General features: G+C 43.6%; 1 protein-coding gene across 5 annotated transcripts in view; it reads left to right on the forward strand.

Annotated features, from left to right (window-relative positions):
* Positions 1-18,730, forward strand: part of cdc42bpb (CDC42 binding protein kinase beta (DMPK-like)) — a 49,945-nt gene that overhangs the window by 27,152 nt on the left and 4,063 nt on the right. For 3 of the 5 annotated variants that reach the window (XM_018727631.2, XM_018727632.2, XM_018727634.2), the window contains exons 11-34: positions 57-190; positions 1,231-1,473; positions 2,218-2,328; positions 3,427-3,674; positions 3,933-4,038; positions 4,141-4,265; positions 4,353-4,458; positions 7,278-7,426; positions 8,364-8,461; positions 8,655-8,734; positions 9,717-9,767; positions 11,122-11,199; positions 11,339-11,416; positions 11,642-11,747; positions 11,956-12,092; positions 13,151-13,290; positions 13,721-13,802; positions 13,888-14,104; positions 14,562-14,624; positions 14,835-15,431; positions 15,683-15,780; positions 17,241-17,325; positions 17,684-17,804; positions 18,601-18,718. In XM_018727631.2, the coding sequence (XP_018583147.1) occupies positions 57-190; positions 1,231-1,473; positions 2,218-2,328; positions 3,427-3,674; positions 3,933-4,038; positions 4,141-4,265; positions 4,353-4,458; positions 7,278-7,426; positions 8,364-8,461; positions 8,655-8,734; positions 9,717-9,767; positions 11,122-11,199; positions 11,339-11,416; positions 11,642-11,747; positions 11,956-12,092; positions 13,151-13,290; positions 13,721-13,802; positions 13,888-14,104; positions 14,562-14,624; positions 14,835-15,431; positions 15,683-15,780; positions 17,241-17,325; positions 17,684-17,804; positions 18,601-18,718 (3,371 nt within the window). The remainder of the gene's footprint in view (positions 1-56; positions 191-1,230; positions 1,474-2,217; positions 2,329-3,426; positions 3,675-3,932; positions 4,039-4,140; positions 4,266-4,352; positions 4,459-7,277; positions 7,427-8,363; positions 8,462-8,654; positions 8,735-9,716; positions 9,768-11,121; positions 11,200-11,338; positions 11,417-11,641; positions 11,748-11,955; positions 12,093-13,150; positions 13,291-13,720; positions 13,803-13,887; positions 14,105-14,561; positions 14,625-14,834; positions 15,432-15,682; positions 15,781-17,240; positions 17,326-17,683; positions 17,805-18,600; positions 18,719-18,730) is intronic. The other 2 variants (XM_018727633.2, XM_018727635.2) reach the window with 1 other exon arrangement.

Genomic DNA, 18,730 nt, shown 5'->3' on the forward strand with positions numbered 1-18,730 from the left:
TGGTGGGCTGCACATGATCTGATAGTCAGGGCTAAAACCCCTTTCCCTCCCTCCAGATTCTGACCGCCTGGAACACCATCTGGAGGAAGCTGTGACGCTTCGCCAGGACTACGAGACCTCCTCCACCAAGCTGAAGGCCCTGGAAAAACAAGTGAAAGCACTACGGCAAGAGAAGGAGGACATTCACAAGGTACCTACCCCTGCGTAGGATTCTCTGCGCTCTCAGTGATATGGGCAATGTGATGTGTTTCGGGCAATGGTGAAGCAGGAATAAATAACTCCAGTTCATAGAGGCACACCTCTGCTTTCGTCATGTGTAGGTCATGGGTTTGCAGTTTATTGGTGTAGGTGACCTTTTTCTGAAATTGTGTTGCATTCTGACGAAACGGTATAAATACAATTTATTCCAAAATGTTATGTTCCAGAATATATAAACACTGCTTTCAGCAGGAGTCTGTATTTACAGTGTACACACTGAGGAACAAAAAGATTCTTCTCGATAGCCTATTGCTGAGATGCATTTCTACCCTTTTGTAGAACCCATACCTCCTTGGATGCTTGGTGGAAAATGCTAGTTAAGGTTCATTGACTGTCCAGAGTCCATGTTTGGTCAACCTTTCAAAAGTTTTTGTTCTTTTTGGGAACAAAACAACCTTTTTGTTGTTTTATTTAGTTTAGTCATTGCTATTTGTGGAAGAAGAGATGCTTTATTGGGGGAAAATAATTTAATTTCTCTGAATTTGACAGGATACAGATTTTGCATGTTAATAGAATTAGATTAGTCAAGCTGATTTAAATACCCACTTAGTTGTTACTACAGCTAAATGTAGAATCAAGGCCTGATTTAGGTTGAATGGGTTTCTTCCATCGTTCCTCTTAAACACACATTCTCTTCTCACAGTTGTCAGCTAGTCCCTTTGGTTTTGTCTTGTTCTTGGTGCATGTGCACATTTGTCTGAGAGTAATGCCCTTCAGCTGTGTTTGCTCCTGTATCACTCTTTGTTTGTCTTGATAACCACTGTTCCACATCTTCCTGCCCTCATATCCCATGTTTATTCATTTGTGGCTGTTGTCATTCTTTATGCATCCTCTTCTGGTTTGTCCCTCTTTCTGCAGTATCCAGTTGACTCTTCTACATCTCTGCTGTTCATTCTGCTGCTCTTTCAGCACAGACTTGTTTGTATTTATATATGTCTGTCCTGGGTTTGATGGCACTTTCTCCCCTTCCAGCAACTGGCTGAGTCCCTTGAGCGGCTCAAATCCCAGACCAAGGAGCTGAAGGAGGCACACCAACAACGCAAGCTGGCTATGCAGGAGTTCTCCGAGTTGAACGAGCGTATGGCGGAGCTGCGCTCGCAGAAGCAGCGCCTCTCCCGCCAGCTGCGTGACAAGGAGGAGGAGATGGAGGTGCTCATGCAGAAGATGGACAGCATGCGACAGGAGATACGCAGGACAGAGAAGGCCCGCAAGGAGGTAACTCCAATAATAGTGTGAGAAAGCAGGTGAAATCATTGGAATCCTGTCTGCTCCTGAAAAGTCTTGTCTCCTTTGTCCTGGAATCCCAAACATTTGCATTTTTTTTCTTCACCCCCCTTGTATCCTGCCCAAGGCTCCTATCTCTTGCTGCCTATTGCCTGATGAAAACTAATGTCTGGCGCGTGCTCCTCAGCTTGGAATGCACAGTCTGTTTAACCTCATTTGGGGAGTGTATCTTGCAATGAGATGGGAGTTAACTCCTTCAACAGAAGCAGTTAGAGGAATCAGTGCTGGCATCACCCTCTTCCTTCTTCCAGCTCATGGCCAGAGCCCTCCCAACCTGCCTTGGACAATTTAACTGTGTCCAGATGGCCTACATTGACCCCCTGGGACTTCCTGGTCAGGAATGTGCTGCAGCAAAGCAGGAGAGGAAGGGGCAGTTACCTTCCTCCTCTACTCTCATGATCTAGCAAAGCTATAAAGTTTCTTGCTTGTTCTAGTTCTCCAGTAACATCAATTTTAATAGTAAAAAGTGCCGCTAATAATTGTAATAGCCTTGCTGGTGAAGGTCGAGGTTTTAATTTTTTTTCAAGTGGGGTGCAAGGTTCCAAGCCTTGTTTCTGAAATTTTTATAGTGCTGTTGTCATGTAACATGTCTACAGTATATGTGTACTGTGTGTGTGTGTGTGTGTGTGTGTGTGTGTGCACGCGCACTGCTGACCCACGTGTTTGTCATTGCAGCTGGAGGCGCAGCTGGAGGATGTGAAAGCAGAGGCCTCCAAGGAGCGCAAACTTCGCGAGCACAGCGAAATCTACTCCAAGCAGCTGGAAGGCGAGCTGGAGGCACTCAAGGTCAGAGACACCTACCCTCTTCCTCACCAGCAAACCACCAGAGACAGACAAGGGTTGCTGGGAGGGCTTCAGGGGATGAAGAGCCACGCAGCTCATTGTTGAGGGAGCATGCCTCTGTGCTCTTGGGACTATCCTGCTATCACAATTATCAGACTTTTTGGGAAAAGGAAAAATTTTTCTAAACTTTAAGCTTCATGTCCAACTTCTTGATTTGAAGGAAGTTTCTTGGAGATCAGAGGAATTAGTTTTTTTCTTTTGGTCTGGGAAAATTTGGGGCACATTTTTAGTTAATTGCCACCTAGCTAGCAAATACATAATTTGCTTTACATTTATTCATACGCTTTTCTCAAGTGACGTTTATTTGTGCTTTGTATTAATATGGTTTTCATATGTGAAAATATTGAATCTTGTGTTAGCTGGGTGTTCCATCTGGCTTTGATTAGTTAACAGATCTATAGCTCCTGGCCTTCACACCTTCCTCTCAGCTAGGTCTGCTGTCTCTCAGCATTTTTACTTGTTTGGTCTGGTCGTATTCCATTCTGACAGCATCTAAGTTTGCAGTTTCCCACAGAAGAATTTTTATTTGTGAAGGTTTTTTTTTTTTTTTATGTTCTGATACCCATCAGGCTTTATTCAAGCTGTGCTGAATTTGTGTGCACACTGCTCCTATAGCCATAAATCAAACATAGCCATGGGAGTGAGAGAGGCTTGTTCCTTCCATCCCCTTATCCTATAGTGACAGCCACTTGTGACATGGCCTTACTTGAATTACGAAGAACACTGGGTACTAACTTGAATGGACTGAAACTGGGTTCATTTAAATGTCGAAGTTGATCCTTGGAGAGAAACATTTTTTAAAATGTTTTAAAAAAAAAAAAAAACTCTCAGCTCAGTTGGTCTGGTGTCTTCATAAATCACCTCTTTGCACTAGAACAGCAAGGCTTTATCAATAACTGGACATTTATAATAGCCACAGCAAAATGGATGCTTTTTTGTAATATGAAGAAAATGCACCCCACGGGTCATGGTCACCTGCGCCTTTGTAATAAGCTACTGTGGAACGTTGCTTACATGGTGACTTTTTTTTCCCTTGACTAGGTGAAGCAGGGGAGCGGCCGGGTGTCTGCCTCCAACCTGGAGAGCCAACAAGAGGTTGCCAAGGTGAGGGCGGAACTCGACAAAAAGGTGGTCTTCTATGAGGAAGAGCTGGGAAGGCGTGAGACGGCGCACTCTGCTGAGCTGAAGAGCCTCCGGAAGGAGTTGCATGACTCAGAGGGCCAGCAGCTGGCACTGCACAAGGAGCTCCTGGTGCTCAAGGACAAGCTGGAGAAAGCAAAGCGTGAGCGGTACGGCCCTGTCCTACATATCAAACGATACCGCCAGGGTGCTGATGGGCAAAACTAAAACTTGTTAAGCTGAATCAGTCATTTGTTTTGTTGTCAGTGTGTTGAGAGTTTGATCTTGTTATCCAACTTGGTGAATAAAATGAGTAGACAGAAATTCTGACAAAGGCAGCCATGGCATGCTTGTTTCTGTATAGGAATGTATTCATAAGTCTTCTACTAAACACAAAGCAGGTCTAATGAGGGGTGGTCTGGGTGCAGGCAGAGCGAGATGGATGAAGCGGTGGGAGCACTGAAGGAGAAGTACGAGCGTGAGAGGATCATGCTTACCGAGGATAACCGCAAATTGACTGGAGAGACCGACCGGGTGAGGCAGAACTCTGACAGTGTGAGGTTTTTGGATGAAGGGCAGATGGGTTGAAAGGTGGCTCAATTACAGTTACTAATACTAAAAGCTCCTTCCTCCTAGTTGAGCACCTCTGTGGACAAACTGAAAGCCCAGAACAGGCAGCTGGAGGATGAGCTGCAGGACCTGGCTGCCAAGAAGGAGAGCGTGGCCCACTGGGAGGCTCAGATTGCAGAGATCATCCAGTGGTAAGTGTGCCCACTTCAGCCTAGCAGGATATGTCTGTGGGAGTGAGAGGGTAAAGGTTGGGAAACATGTGCCTTATTCCCCTGCAGGGTGAGTGACGAGAAGGATGCCCGAGGCTACCTTCAAGCCCTTGCCTCCAAGATGACAGAGGAGCTGGAGTCATTGCGCAGTTCGAATCTGGGCTCCAGACCCATGGTATGACTGCCTTTGATCCCTGTCACTGACTACTGTATAATGGAATGGAACTCCTAAACAGCTATTCATAAGAAATGTCATTTCAGTGGAATTAGTTTTTTTCCCTGTTTTGAACATGTATTTGTAAACTACTTATCTTGACTACCATCCCAGCAAGGTTCAGGAGTTAACAGCCCCTTTCAGAGGTTCATGTTGTCTCATGGGGTTGAAAAGCTGGTGAGTAAATGTCTCCCACCATAAAAACAATGAATCTCTCTAATCAGAACTGTGAAACACCTCTGTCGGCTGGACAAGCACAACCTGCCTTAGCAGGTAACCACCTTGGATTTCTGCTTCTTGTGTTTGGCTGTCCTCATCGCTCTTTTAGAGCTTGCAGTGATCTCTCTTAACCTAGGAGTTACAGCAAGCAATGCCCTCCATTCAGACCAAATCAATCGCTGTTGAAGTGTCACACAATACTGGCAGACAGAAGGAGCTGTTGCTGCTTTTGAATGGTGTAGCATATGAGGCCATCACAGCCACTCAGAACAGCCTTAAGGGAGACTTTCTCATCATCATGGCAGTCCCAGCAGTCAGTGGGTTATGTTTCTAGCTGTCCTCCCCAGGACTTGGTCTGCAGTTGCCATGGTAAATTTTAGTATTCAAAACAACAGATTAGTAAATTATAGACTGTGGCTAATCGTTAAGATTTATGGCTGTTCTGTTGGAGCTGTCGTCCTACTTCTAAAAACATTCAATAAATGGCCTTAGTTTTGAAATGTTGGGTCCTTATCTTGCCTTCATTCTCAGGACATAAATCATCTTTCACATCACAGTAATTTCATTAACCCAAATGTAGCGTGAAGAGATTTTAAAGACATACGTCTATAACACGAACTTTGCTCTCTGTTAGGTAATGTTGTATATTTATACTGAAAGTCCATATTAGGAGAGGCTGGATATCTAGATTTTAGTTTCTTCCTTGTGTACGAAATAGTGCCATAAAGAACGCAGACAAAAAATGTCTACAGACAAAATGATTGACATTACATTTACATTTATTTTCATTGATTCATTTATCAGATGCTTTTCTCCAAAGTGACATACATCTCATAGAAAATACAATGTGTGCATTGCCTTAGGAGAAAGACAGCTGCATGTGTGATTGTGATTCTTAAGTACAGTTAGTTTCTTTCACCATATGCACTGACATTCATCACACAAGTAGCTGCATAAAACTTTACCAGAATATTGCCAGTTCCTAATCACCTTCCTCTTAATTTTTTTTAATACATATAAACACTTATGTTACGTTGCAGAAGTGGCTTTGTAAAGCATTGATCCGAGCATGATCATGAACATGTATACCTTATGGGCGTGAACATTTAGACCTTACGTGAACTTAAGAGATCGTGGGCGAAGTAAGTCCGAAAGAGATGAGTTTTAAGATCCTTTTTAAATGTGGGCAAAGATTCAGCAGTTCTGAGCGAGAGGAGGAGGTCGTTCCACCACGGTGGAGCCAGAACCGAGAACCTCTGCGCTTTACCTTTCATGCATGGGACCACCAAGCAGGCAGATGTGGAAGAGTGTAGCAGTCTGGCTGGCATTTTGCAAATGATCAAGTCCTCTAAAAAGCTGGGAGCAGTTCCGTTAATGCATTTGTATACCATAACCAGGTTCTTAAATTTTATCCAGGCAGCTATGGGAAGCCAATGCAGAGAAATGAGTGGAGGGGATACATAGGAACGCTTGGCAAGTCAAACGCAGCTTGGGCAGCAGCGTTCTGTATCGGCTGTAGAGGTTTGATGATAGTAGCAGGAAGGCCAGACAAGCGAAAGTTGCAGTAGTCCAGATGGGATGTCACCATGGCCTGGACAAGTAGTTGTGCAGAATCTGTTGCGGTATGGCCCTGTCCTACATATCAATTGTTACCCCCAGGGTGCTGATGGGATTTGCTGTGCATGTGAGAAGCAGGCTTTAATCACATGTCTGAGGTCAGACCACTCACATGCCTTGGTCTCAGACATTCCACTAGTCTGACACTCTGCTAGTTAGTGGCATTGCATATAAACACCTGGAGTTTGAAAGCATAGTCAATGCTGCAGTGGTATCCAGAGTGATTTTTTTTCCTTTTTTTTAAATACACACACTGAAATCACTGCATGTGGAAATGATGCCTTTCTATAAATCTGGTGATTTATTATTCTCTTCTGCTGAGAGATTAATTGATCGGTGATATGTGAATCAACACGTGGTTTTGTTTAGTCATGATTTGGTAAATGACATTTGCCCACTGTGGTGTCTGACCTCACGGTCTCATGGTAGCCTTGAAAAGGTTGCAGGTCATTGACGTGCAGAATCTCTGGTATCACCACAGTCCTGCTACGAGGCACTGGTCAGCTGCCATTAGTGAAAAGAAATCCATACTGAAACTTGGAGACCTCTGGAGAATTAATAACATTCCTGCCGAGAACTTGCCTTGCTACCTGAACATACTGACCATTAAAGAACCACACATGAAGAGTAAATTTGCATGATATTGATTTGCTTCCCCTGGTGCCATTCAACATTCACGTTTTTTTTTAAACAAATTAACTTGAAGTATGTTCATTGAATTTATTGTGTTTATGGATGGAGTTACATCAAACAGATTTTAGACCAGTGTTCTGTCCCAGATTTAAGCCTAACGGGACAAGCAGTGCTGGCCCAACATTTATTTTTGGGCCAGAAATCTGTGAAGAATGTTTAATATGCAATGTGGTATCCTAGGGTCCTTGTCCCTCTGGACTGGTATTGAGTTTGAATCCCTTTTTCTCCTGCCCTCCAACTTCATAAACCAGGACCCTTTGTGGAAGGTACGACGTAGCCAGAAGCTGGACATGTCGGCCCGGCTAGAGCTGCAGTCTGCACTTGATGCAGAGATCCGGGCCAAGCAGCTGGTGCAGGAGGAACTGCGTAAGGTGAAGGCTGCCAACATCTCCTTCGAAAGGTCAGTGTGGACACCACCTCCTGGGAAGTCAGTCTAGAGCTTGCTCCCATGGCATTTTTGGTCCTCCAGAAAGACTGTAAAAGAATGACATCTGTATATGACCAATGAACAGTCCTTCAAAATCCCTGGCACACAGCTACAGAAATGCATATAGAGCACAAATACAATCAAATAAAGGGCATGAAGAGTGACAGTACTGTTTGCCCTGCTCTTGCCACCCTGTAAGTGCCTGGTTAACTGAAGGATGTTACTGTTAGCAAGAATGCTATCCTTGGCCTCTTACTACATCCTGCTGGTGAGATTCAGCTACACTTCCCACGAATTCCTGCTGTCACACATGTGGGAATTTACTGATGCACCACTGGGGTTGCTGCACTGGAATGAAGCTTGTAAGATGTGTAAACTGAATTTTAAATAAGAGGCTTCCACTGTTTCTACAGCTGGCCCTATTTATTATGCCTCTTCACTGTGTGATGATTGTAATTACTATTGAAGCACTGCAGAAATGTAAATCTTGAGGCAAATTACCACACAGTTGGGTCCCTATCAGCCAAATAACAGTTTTATCTAGGCACAGCTTGATACTTTTCTGGTGAAATAGAAAACTTGATGATCACTCTTAATTCTATTCAACATGCTGTCATAAAGCTTGTAGCAAACTTTCGTCAATAGAATGACAACATTGAAATATGATGGACATGTCGGCATATAAGTGTGCCGTTTGTGTATTTCTAATTAACTGTTAGGAACAGGTTGGATAAATTGAATCCTCAGTTGGTTATTGTAACAATGTATTCAAAAACAAGATTAATATGAACGTGCAGCACTAATAGTCATGTGTTGGTATGAGGAACCATAAAGTGAATTTCAGTTAATTCTGATAATGCATAACATAAATTACACATCGTGACACTTCAAACACCTGCCTATCATCCAGTAAACTGAAGGACTCGGAGGCCAAGAACCGGGAGTTGGCAGAGCAGTTGGAGGCCCTCAAGAAGGAGATGGAGGACAGTCGCTCTCGAACAGACAAAGGTAACTTACTATGACAATATGGAAGTCGCCTGTTAGTTGTTAATATGGAGTATGTGTATGTAAACCTTAAGGAATGTGTTAATCTTCGAGACTGGGACGTTTCAAAGTCGGTTAACACCACTGTGTTAACCGTGTCTTAAGATGTTCAGACAACAGCTTCGACATTGTGAAGGCCACTCTTGTCACTTTCTAGGGTTGAAACTGCCAGACTTCCACGACTCCATCTTTGAGTACTTCAACACCTCCCCACTTGCCCGTGACCTGACGTTCAGAGTGAGTCCCTCCTACCTCTCCCTCATTAGCACACACATAGGGGGAATATGACACAGAGCGGTTTTACTGAATTGGAGAGGGGCCTTCTCACATTACTCTCTTCTCACATTACCCCTACCCCCTTCCTCAAACACTCCGACATGCACACGCCAAGGGAAACATCAAAGAGCCCCGGCCTAGAGGTCATGTCACCCGGCCTCTAGGCCTCTCCTGTGATGTACCTCATTGCCTTCTCTCCAGCCAAACTTCAAAAGCCTTCACTGGGGAACGAATGGGCAGAACGTACTGTACAAAGCCTTCTTACAGAGGGCAACCCACCCCCATCTGAGCCCCGGGGGTGTTTTACGATTAGCCACAGTTACTGTAGCTGGCATGGCCAGGGGAAAAATCCTTGTCAGGTAAGTAATGTAATACTTAGGCTTTAATGGCACAACGGAGGAACTGTGCTTAGTATGTGTTCAGCCGAACAGAAAAGTAACTATGACCTAAGTCTTCATAAGGGAGCTGTGGGTTTTGCCTGTGAACTAACAAGTTTCCCTGTCTGATCAGTGTTTTTCACATCAGCTAGATATTTGCATGTGATGTGGTAACTTGCTGAGTCCTAGTTTTTGGCATCATGAGGGCAAGAAAGACTCTTATACTGTTGTACCACAGCAGACCCTCATCATTTGTAATAAACAGCTGATTTAAGATTGATATTGATTACTTACCTTCCATAAGGGACCAGAATTATTTTGATGATTTTTCAGGACAAAGGTGCAAAAAGTGTCACCTGTAAATTTAGGTCCTTGGTGCTTTTTGGCCTGAACTCCAGGTTAACCTCTAGAATGTTCCAAGCATCAGATGAATATTTCCCCATTTTTCCTAAAATCTTTTTGTGCCTGTTTCTAATGAAAGCATAAATACACAAAATGACAAAAACAACAAAATCAAACCAAGCAACGTGATTTTGTTTTTGTCCTTCACATCTGTCACCAAAAAGGATTCTGTCTCTTCCTCGTCGGCATCCTCCCTACTAGCATTTTGGGATGAAGTAAGTTTCCCCCCCCGCTGAAGAGCCTTCCTTGTGCAGACCCCCCACTCCTTCCCCTACCACTTCATTTTGTAGCTTTACCCCCAACCAAATAATCTCCCCCTCCACAGCAGTGCCTAGTTACTTGTTTTGTTACATGTTGGGTAGAGTGGGGCACGGATGCAGTTCAACACAAGAGCCCCCTTACTGAAGTCACTAACCTTGCTGTAGTCTCTAACCACCCAAACCAGCAACTAACCCCCACAGCGTCATTACTACTGTGTTGCTACCTTGTTAGTCGTGATGGTGAATAGCATCCTTTGACTCTTAGCATTGCCTGTTAGTGCCCTGTCATGTATATGTGCTCATTTAACAAGCAATATCTAATGGAGTTGGGATCATAATTGGATAATCCATGATGGATTGTTACCCATCCAAAGTGGATTTTGAAGCTTAAATACCAGCATGTTCATGGGATAGAACTTTTTCCATTGTCAAAATTTTAGTGAAACGTCAGTTAAGTATTAAGTTTCTGCTTATGCATTTTATGTTGATTTATTATATTTGCGAGTTCATTTCAAAAACCTGTTGACACTTTGAAAGCTCTTCCGGCTTGTTCGTACAGCCTCTGTGAGAAACCAGTGTGGGTATGCTTGGCATTTTGGTATTCACTGGTGATGCACCTTCCCCTATCTTTGTAGTATGTTAGTGTGTGCCAGTGTGGATGCTTACAGCTGTTTAGTAGAAAGTGCCCTTTACGGTGTGTTTGGTACCCTCTGCTGACAAAATGTGGTATTAGTCAGACTCAGCAGGGGGCAGTCTTGGTACATTTACATTACATTTATTCATTTAGCAGATGCTTTTCTCCTAAGGAACGTACATCTCAGAGAAAATACAATTTGTGCATTGCATTAGGAGAAAGACATGGTTGCAGACATGATTAAGTAAACTTTCTTTCCAATTTATGCACCAATGTTCATCACATGAGTAGGTGAATAAAACTCAGAATAGACGAATCTTGATCACCTTCCTACAAAATTTTTAGTTGTACACAAACATTTACATACAATACAGGAGTAGTGGCTGTGTAAAGGCTTATCTGGGCATGATCAAGTTACTGTGCATGAATATTTACACCGTACGTGAGCTTGAGAGATCACGGGCAAAGTGAGTTTGGAAAAGGTGAGCTTTTACACCCTTCTTGAATGTAGACAGTGTTTCAGCAGTTCTGAGTGAGAGGGGGCGGTCATTCCACCACAGTGGAGCCAGAACTGAGAACATCCTTGTTAGATCCAGCACATAAGCCAAACCCCGTGATGTCGGCATTCTAACCTCTGATCCGACCATAGATCTCCATGTTGTCCATCTCTTGCAGACCAGCTCCGTTACTGAGCTGGATTCCACACCCAAAAAGGCGGACATCCCCTCGTCCCCTTCAGCACAAGAACAGGATGTGAGTGTGGCCTCTGGCACAATACTGATCAGTCAGGTCCTTCCATGCAGATACCTCTTGTGTAATTTGTATTCGTCTGTTTAAATTCATCAGTTTTGATTTATAGATGAGCCTCTAGTCATTTCTTTTTGCCTACTAGGAGGCAGATAAAACACCCTCTGCTGCTCCAGTGACCACCCCCCTTGTGTACCAGTCATCACTGTTAACAGCACCAAAGGTATGCCTCTCTCCCCTCAGATATGAGCCCATATGTATATGTATCTCCTTTGGGTCATTGCCAAAAAATGGCGACATTGTTCACCCTTGTAAGCTGCATCCAGTTTCCACATCTGTTGAGCAAATGCAGCTCTCTTGGAGGTGTTATCTTTAATTGCATTGTGGGGGCTAATTTGTCATCTAGTCACTTTTTTGTGCTTGCTTCCCCCTTCTGGACTTCCTGTAGCCCAAAGCTCACCAACTGAGCATCAAGACCTTTTCCAGCCCCACCCAGTGCACCCACTGCAGCTCACTTATGGTGGGCTTGATCCGCCAGGGTTATGCATGCGAAGGTGAGTATGTTTACCTTCCACTGGCATTTCAGAGCCTTTCTTCAAAACTTCAAAAGTGACTGACCTGGAATAAAATATGTTCATACTCTGATTTGTTGTTTTGGTACTGTTTAGTGTTTTTTTTTTTTTTTAAATATTTTTTTGGGATATCTGCAGTGTTCCCCTTCCTTCCTAACTGTCCTATCTTGCTGTGCTCCTCACCCTACAGTGTGTTCCTTTATCTGCCACGTCTCCTGCAAGGACAATGCTCCACAGGTTTGTCCCATCCCCCCAGAGCAGGCTAAGAGGCCCCTGGGCATCGATGTGCAGCGAGGGATTGGTACAGCATACAAAGGCTTTGTCAGGGTAGGTCTTCGCAGGTGGGTTGGCACCCATAGTCTTTTACACCACAGCAGTGTGTGAGTAATGTAGGTCCAGTTCTATGCACTGTGCTTTTCAACACAGTCTTCTCTGATGTGTGGCCATATTTTTGGTTTAATAGTTATTGTAGTTCAGATGAATGGTTAAATGAACATCAATACTTTGTGCCAACACCCATGGGAGCATGAAATATGCACTCCCTTATTTTTTGGCAGGCGTCAAGTCTGCAACCAAACCATCACATCATTGTCACCTAGGAACACTCTGTTAAAGAGCATGTCACGAAAGACATACCTGTACCCGATTAAAAAGACAAGCCATCTCTCCAGACGCGAGAGGTCTTAAGGAAACAAGTTCTTCTGGTTTTTTTGGTTTTCATTTAGCAACAGGACATTTTGCCTTCCATGCTGACACTTACTGTTTAAAATGTATTGATACCTTATCCGTGTGACCTGTAGGATGTTGTACTCTTTTGATTGGTTTTATCACCATGTTTTCTACTGGTACATTGAGGAGCTCCATGCTTCCCCAAGAGTCTGTATAAAACCATTTAGATGTCTAAATTCTATCAGCTTTGCTTGTCCCCATGTCAACAGTGTTTTATTAGGTGAAAGTTGCTAGTTACTGACCTTTGGCCTGTTGACTTTCCTGCTCTGATAACCTGCCAGAACAGTTCTGGCAACCACTATTAGACCCTGTTTAAAATGTGTGGGTTTGAAGTCCTTGGCAGGGTTAAAGGAGAATATGTCCTATGTTGTGTGCAAAGTGTTTATGTGCTGGAAGTCTAGCAAATCTGCCGCATGTAAGAACTGCAGTAAACCTTACTACTGACAACTGGTCTATAGTTATATTTTTATATATGATATGCAGTGCTTTTACCTCTCCTCTATTGGCAAGAAGCTCAACACAATACCTATGTTGGCATGCACACGTCATGCAGCCCACCCATATAAGGATGCCCCTTTATAAGCTTCAGTAGATATTCCAGAGATCTTCCAGAGCTTTGCCTGGTTCTGAGGGATGGTTTCTGCTCTCTGTCTCAGATCCCTAAGCCCACAGGGGTGAAGAAGGGCTGGCAGCGAGCCTATGCCGTGGTGTGTGACTGCAAGCTCTTCCTCTATGATGTACCTGAAGGGAAGTCTACACAGCCCGGTGTGGTGGCCAGTCAGGTGCTGGACCTCAGGTAAGGTCTTCCCGTTGTTCCTCATATCCTGCTTTTCCCAAAAACTATGTGAAAGCTATGCTATGGCCATATTTTACAGAAGACTTAGTAGCACAATTAATGTGTTGATGGTTCATTCGGTTTTTGATAAGTCCTGCATTTACAGCGTGCTGTGTGAGTAGGACTATAGTGGTTTTCGTGTGTGACTACTTTGTGATGGACTGGCATCCTGTATACGATGTACCGCACACACCCTTATGCCTCTGTTATAGGCTCAGGATGACTGGCATAGCCTTGCGTTTGACAACCGCAAAACACCAAAATGACACAATTTACACTAAATTTACATTTATTCATTTATTCTTCAAAGTGACGTACATCTCACAGAAAATTACAATGATTGCATTAAATTTCTTGTCTTATGTTTACTTCCATTTCCTATGTTTGGCAGAGATGAAGAGTTTTCTGTGAGCTCTGTCTTGGCGTCTGATGTGATCCATGCCACCCGCAAAGATGTCCCTTGCATATTCAGGGTACGTCCGCTGATTTTTGTTTTAGATGATACAAGATGGTGTAGTGGTCCTTTTGTGCTTACCTAACTGGGCCTGACCTCGCCAGGTGACATCCTCAATGCTGAGTTCACCAGCGCGTACAGCATCGCTGCTGATTTTGGCAGAGAGTGAAGCGGAGAAGAGGAAGTGGGTGGGCATCCTGGAGGGCCTGCAGAGCATCCTGAGCAAGAACCAGCTAAGGAACCGGCCTGTGCATGTGCTGCATGAGGCCTACGACAGCAACTTGCCTGCTATCAAGAGCACGCTATCTGCTTCTATCGTGGGTAAGACCCCATTAAGGGCTCCAGTAGAGGCCTGGTTCAGGCTCTCACCTCCATTTTGGTCTTTGCTTTTTTCCTCTCATGAACTAGTGTAAACTGATGGGTGGTATGCTGTCTCTCATTTCAGCACCATCTGTCTGGTTATTTCCTAGCTATTAAAAGCAAAATGCAGAGTTGTAGTTCTTTTGAATTCAGTATAATTTATTCTGAATATTAAAATGAATCAAACCTTATTTCTTCCACCTACTCTAACGAAGAAAGTTATGATAACCCTAACTTTAAGAACAAAGTAGTGGAGTAGGAATGGAAGAAAGGAAGCAACAGATTACTTATTTTCTATTACTGTTTGTATTGGGAATTTTTTTTTATTATTTATTTATTTATTCAGAACTCAGAATGCTACCAGTGTGCAGGAAATTAGTTATTTCTCTGCTCTTATGTGTCTTTTCCTTCCCTACAGACCGTGAGCGTATTGCCCTGGGCACTGAGGAGGGCTTGTATGTTGTGGAGGTTACCAGAGATGGTAAGAAAATACTTTTGGCCTCTTGCGCCGATGCAGGCCCTCCAGGGGTCAAATACGCTGAAGACTTTAGTTTTCTTTAACAGTATAAATGTTGGTTCCTTCTTCTGGATATATGTCTGATTTATTGTCTTTCTATTAGACTTTGTTTTTATTTAGTCTTACCCCTAGAGGGTAAGGTGTGTGTTTAAACTGCCATGTGTTTTTTACCAGTGATTGTGCGAGCAGCTGACTGTAAGAAAGTGCACCAGATTGAGCTGATCCCCAAAGAGAAGATGGTGGTTCTTCTGTGTGGGCGCAACCGACATGTACACCTCTACCCCTGGGGGGCACTAGACGGTGCTGAGGGAAACTTCGACGTTAAGCTAGCAGAAACTAAGGGCTGCCAGGCACTCACCACGGGTAACTTGCGGCCTGGTGGCCCCGCCTGCCTCCTGGCAGCTGTCAAGCGCCAAGTATTATGCTACGAGTTAACCCGTGCCAAGCCACACCACCGCAAGCTGTGGGAGGTGCAGGCCCCGGGTGTGGTGCAGTGGCTGGGGATTGTGCGCGAGCGCCTCTGCGTGGGCTACCCATCTGGCTTTGCCCTGCTTGCCATGCAGGGTGAGTCTTCACCTGTCAGCTTAGTGGCACCTGGAGATCCATCGCTCTCCTTCCTTAGCCAGCAGCCACTAGATGCTCTGCATGCAGCTGAGGTTGGGAACAGCGAGGTCCTGCTGTGCTTCAGCCAGCTTGGTGTCTATGTGGACCAGCAGGGTCGACGCTCGCGTGCCCAGGAGCTCATGTGGCCAGCCACGCCCATCGCCTGCAGTACGTGTCTCTAGCTCCTCCGCATTCACATCTTACCCTGAATACTGCTTAGATCAAACTACATCACACCCATCAGTGCACCTTTAACTTCTTAAATAATTTGCTAAATCCTTTTTAATGACCTTTCTTGGGTTTTATTTTTTCTCTTGATAATATCCAGAGTTAACACAAGCTAAAGCATATTTTATTATGAAAGTCATAAGTGAAAGGATTGTTCTGGCTTGTTAAGACATGTCTTTGATTTCTTCCAGGCTCGAACCTTTCTTACCTGACTGTTTATAGTGACTACGGTATTGACGTCTTTGACATGAATACCATGGAGTGGGTCCAAACCGTATGTTTAAGAAAAGTGGGTACCTCCTAAACTGGCAGTTCAGCAGTCTTGGTCTGTTCTGTTAGATGTATTGTCTGTGTGCGCGCTTCACGTCTCACTGTTACTGCTGTTTTCAGTGTTTTTGCTCCACCGGTATGTTAGTGTTTACTAATCAGCCTTCATATAGTGGCATCTCATCCAGTGAAAAACCACTAGAGTGGATTGTGAAAATGTATAGCCCTTCATACAACAGGCTGCATTTTTATGAAGTTGTCATTTTAATTCCACAACAGATATTTTATTCACTTCCTACTATATTTTTTGCTCTGCAAAGCATTCAAACACTGCTGCTTATAACGCCAACTGTGGTCATTTTCTGAGATACACATTCAAGTTACAAGTGTTTGACGTTACAAAGTATTTGATATAATATCCCCAGTTAAGCTTAAACATTTCTTGATGTTTACAAGGACTGAATTTGGATTTTGTGGGCCCAGTGACAGCTGAGCAATGTGAGATTTATTCATTTAGCAGATGTTTTTCTCCAAAGCGATGTATAACTAGTATCTAGCTGGCACTTTTTTCCAAGAAGAGTTCAGTTGCTGGATACAGTACATGAAAGTTACTGCAGTCATTCATCCATTTGTACAGCAGAGCAATTTAACACACATATTCAGAAAATCCATCCAACTACGGTGACCACTTGAAACATGTCTTTACACTGTGGGAGGAAATTGGAGCAGGTTAGATGGCCATACTGTCACATTATAGCATAAGTAATTGAGGGAAAATGTGCTATGTTATATGTTATAACTGTTATTTGCATTTTAATGCAAATTGGTGATTTTGGAATGTAAATGGGTGTCAATTTAGGGGCTCAGGAGTAGATACTTTTTTTTAACCATTGAATCTGATAGTAAAAGCATTAACTTTTAATTGACCTCAAAGGTTTTTCAGGGCCATATTAAGTTTATAAGGTAGGGAATGTTTATCCTGTATATACTTCCTGCTTCTTCTCACATTGAGTCTCAGCACTACAAAGACAGTAGATGTATCCAGTAGCCACCATCCAATATACATTGACTTGCATAAAACTTTGATCATTGGAGATTGGATGATTGCTTGATGTATTGTACACTCCCTTTTGCCATGTACACACTGTTAATGTGTGTATAAGGGCACAGTTTAGAGGGAACATTGCTTTGCACCACCGAGGCTGTGCATTGGACAGGTGGTTATTAAAGAATAAATGAAAATATAACAAGATAGCGAGAAATAGACATAAAATATGTTGGCATTATTTCTATTCACAAAAATACCTTTTACTTTGATATTTTAATTTCACCCAAGAACGGATTAAATTTTTCTGTAAGAAAGTGGTATTTCAGCCCCGTCACATCAGGAGCTCATCTAATGATGATTTCACAGAATCGACTTAACTGTTGTATGTGAGGAATTGGTGTGTTGTTACCCAGCATGACTATTCCCTTCTTCAGATCCGGCCTCTAAATGTGGAGGGCAGTCTTAATCTGCTGGGTTCTGAGCAGCCTCGACTCGTCTACTTCAGCAATCGTGCCACAGGTACAACCACCACTCCTTTCCAGGTTTCAACCCCCTTCTCCAGCACCTGCTGTAAGCTGTGACTTGGACTGTGAATTCTTAAACCCATAAGGGAGGATTGTTGTTCAAACAAACTGTCAATACCTGGTCAGTCTGCCTGATCCTTCTGGAGAGGAATATGAAGATCCTTTGTTTGAAACAGATTGGGCTTTTTTCTGAGATATAGCATTACCGTTTTCAATTGACTGTGTCCAAAGATGTCAGCAGAAGCATGGATGTGAAATGGAATTACATTTCAGTAATGGAAATGTAAAAATTCTGTGATATCTTAGAAATGAGTCATGGCAGGGCTGTGACACTGCTGTGCTCCTTTCTGCAGAGGCCTCTGACCTTGCAGTCCCAGAGACCTCGGACAACAGCAAGAAGCTAATGGTGCGGACACGCAGCAAAAGGAAGTTCCTCTTCAAAGTGCCCGAGGAGGAGCGTCTGCAGCAGAGGAGGTGTTTGACTGGATATGCTCTTTGTGCATCACCACTGTTAGACATACTGTTGCTCAGTCAGTCATCTTTTTATGCATACGGTAAAATCTTGCAATAAAACAACCTCTGATATAAATGTAATTGGCGATTAGCCCTTGCTTTCCTCCTGCCCCCATTCAGCAAATGCAGCTGTACTCTTACTGTTAGTGAGTGCACCCTAAGAGGGTGGGGGGGGGGGGGAGGCTGTATTGTTTACCTTGCGTTTTAGGAGCGGATACCAACCTATAGCAGAAGAAAGTTTTCTAGGGCCAAAACTTAGATTCAGCTCTTTACCAATCGCTTGCTGAAGCTTGTTCAACCAATGTGTTGGTACCATATGTGTCACGTACGTTTTGTTTGCAGTAATCAGTCCAATTCCTACATGTCTTTCTTTTTCACAAAGTAACTGGAAGCCCAACTGGGGGGAAAAAAATTTACCTTGCAATAACATAACCCTACATTTTGTGTGGTTGAATTTTTTTTGGACCCCGACCCTGCTTGCCGTGTTCACTACTTCAGCCTTTCGAGTCGAGTACAGTTTATAGCATATTTCACAAGATTTTTGGAGACCCGTTTAAATTTTTTTACAAACTGTTTATAAAACCAGGAGACAATGGGCGAGAGCTCAACTTAAAGGAGCAGAAGAAAAAAACCTTTGTTTCAAGACTAACTGGTGGCCCATCATTTATAGGCGTGCTAATATTACAGAAAATAAATTTCTCTAAACATCTGTCTATTCCAAGCTCTTACTATCATTTTCACCTTGTTTGCTTCACAGGGAGATGCTGAGAGACCCAGAGTTGAGGTCCAAGATGATCTCCAATCCCATCAACTTCAACCACGTGGCCCACATGGGCCCTGGTGACGGCATGCAGGTTCTGATGGACCTCCCTCTGGTAATATGTGCC

The sequence above is a fragment of the Scleropages formosus genome, chromosome 15 (assembly GCF_900964775.1).
Source record: "Scleropages formosus chromosome 15, fSclFor1.1, whole genome shotgun sequence".
Taxonomy (NCBI): Eukaryota; Metazoa; Chordata; class Actinopteri; order Osteoglossiformes; family Osteoglossidae; genus Scleropages; species Scleropages formosus.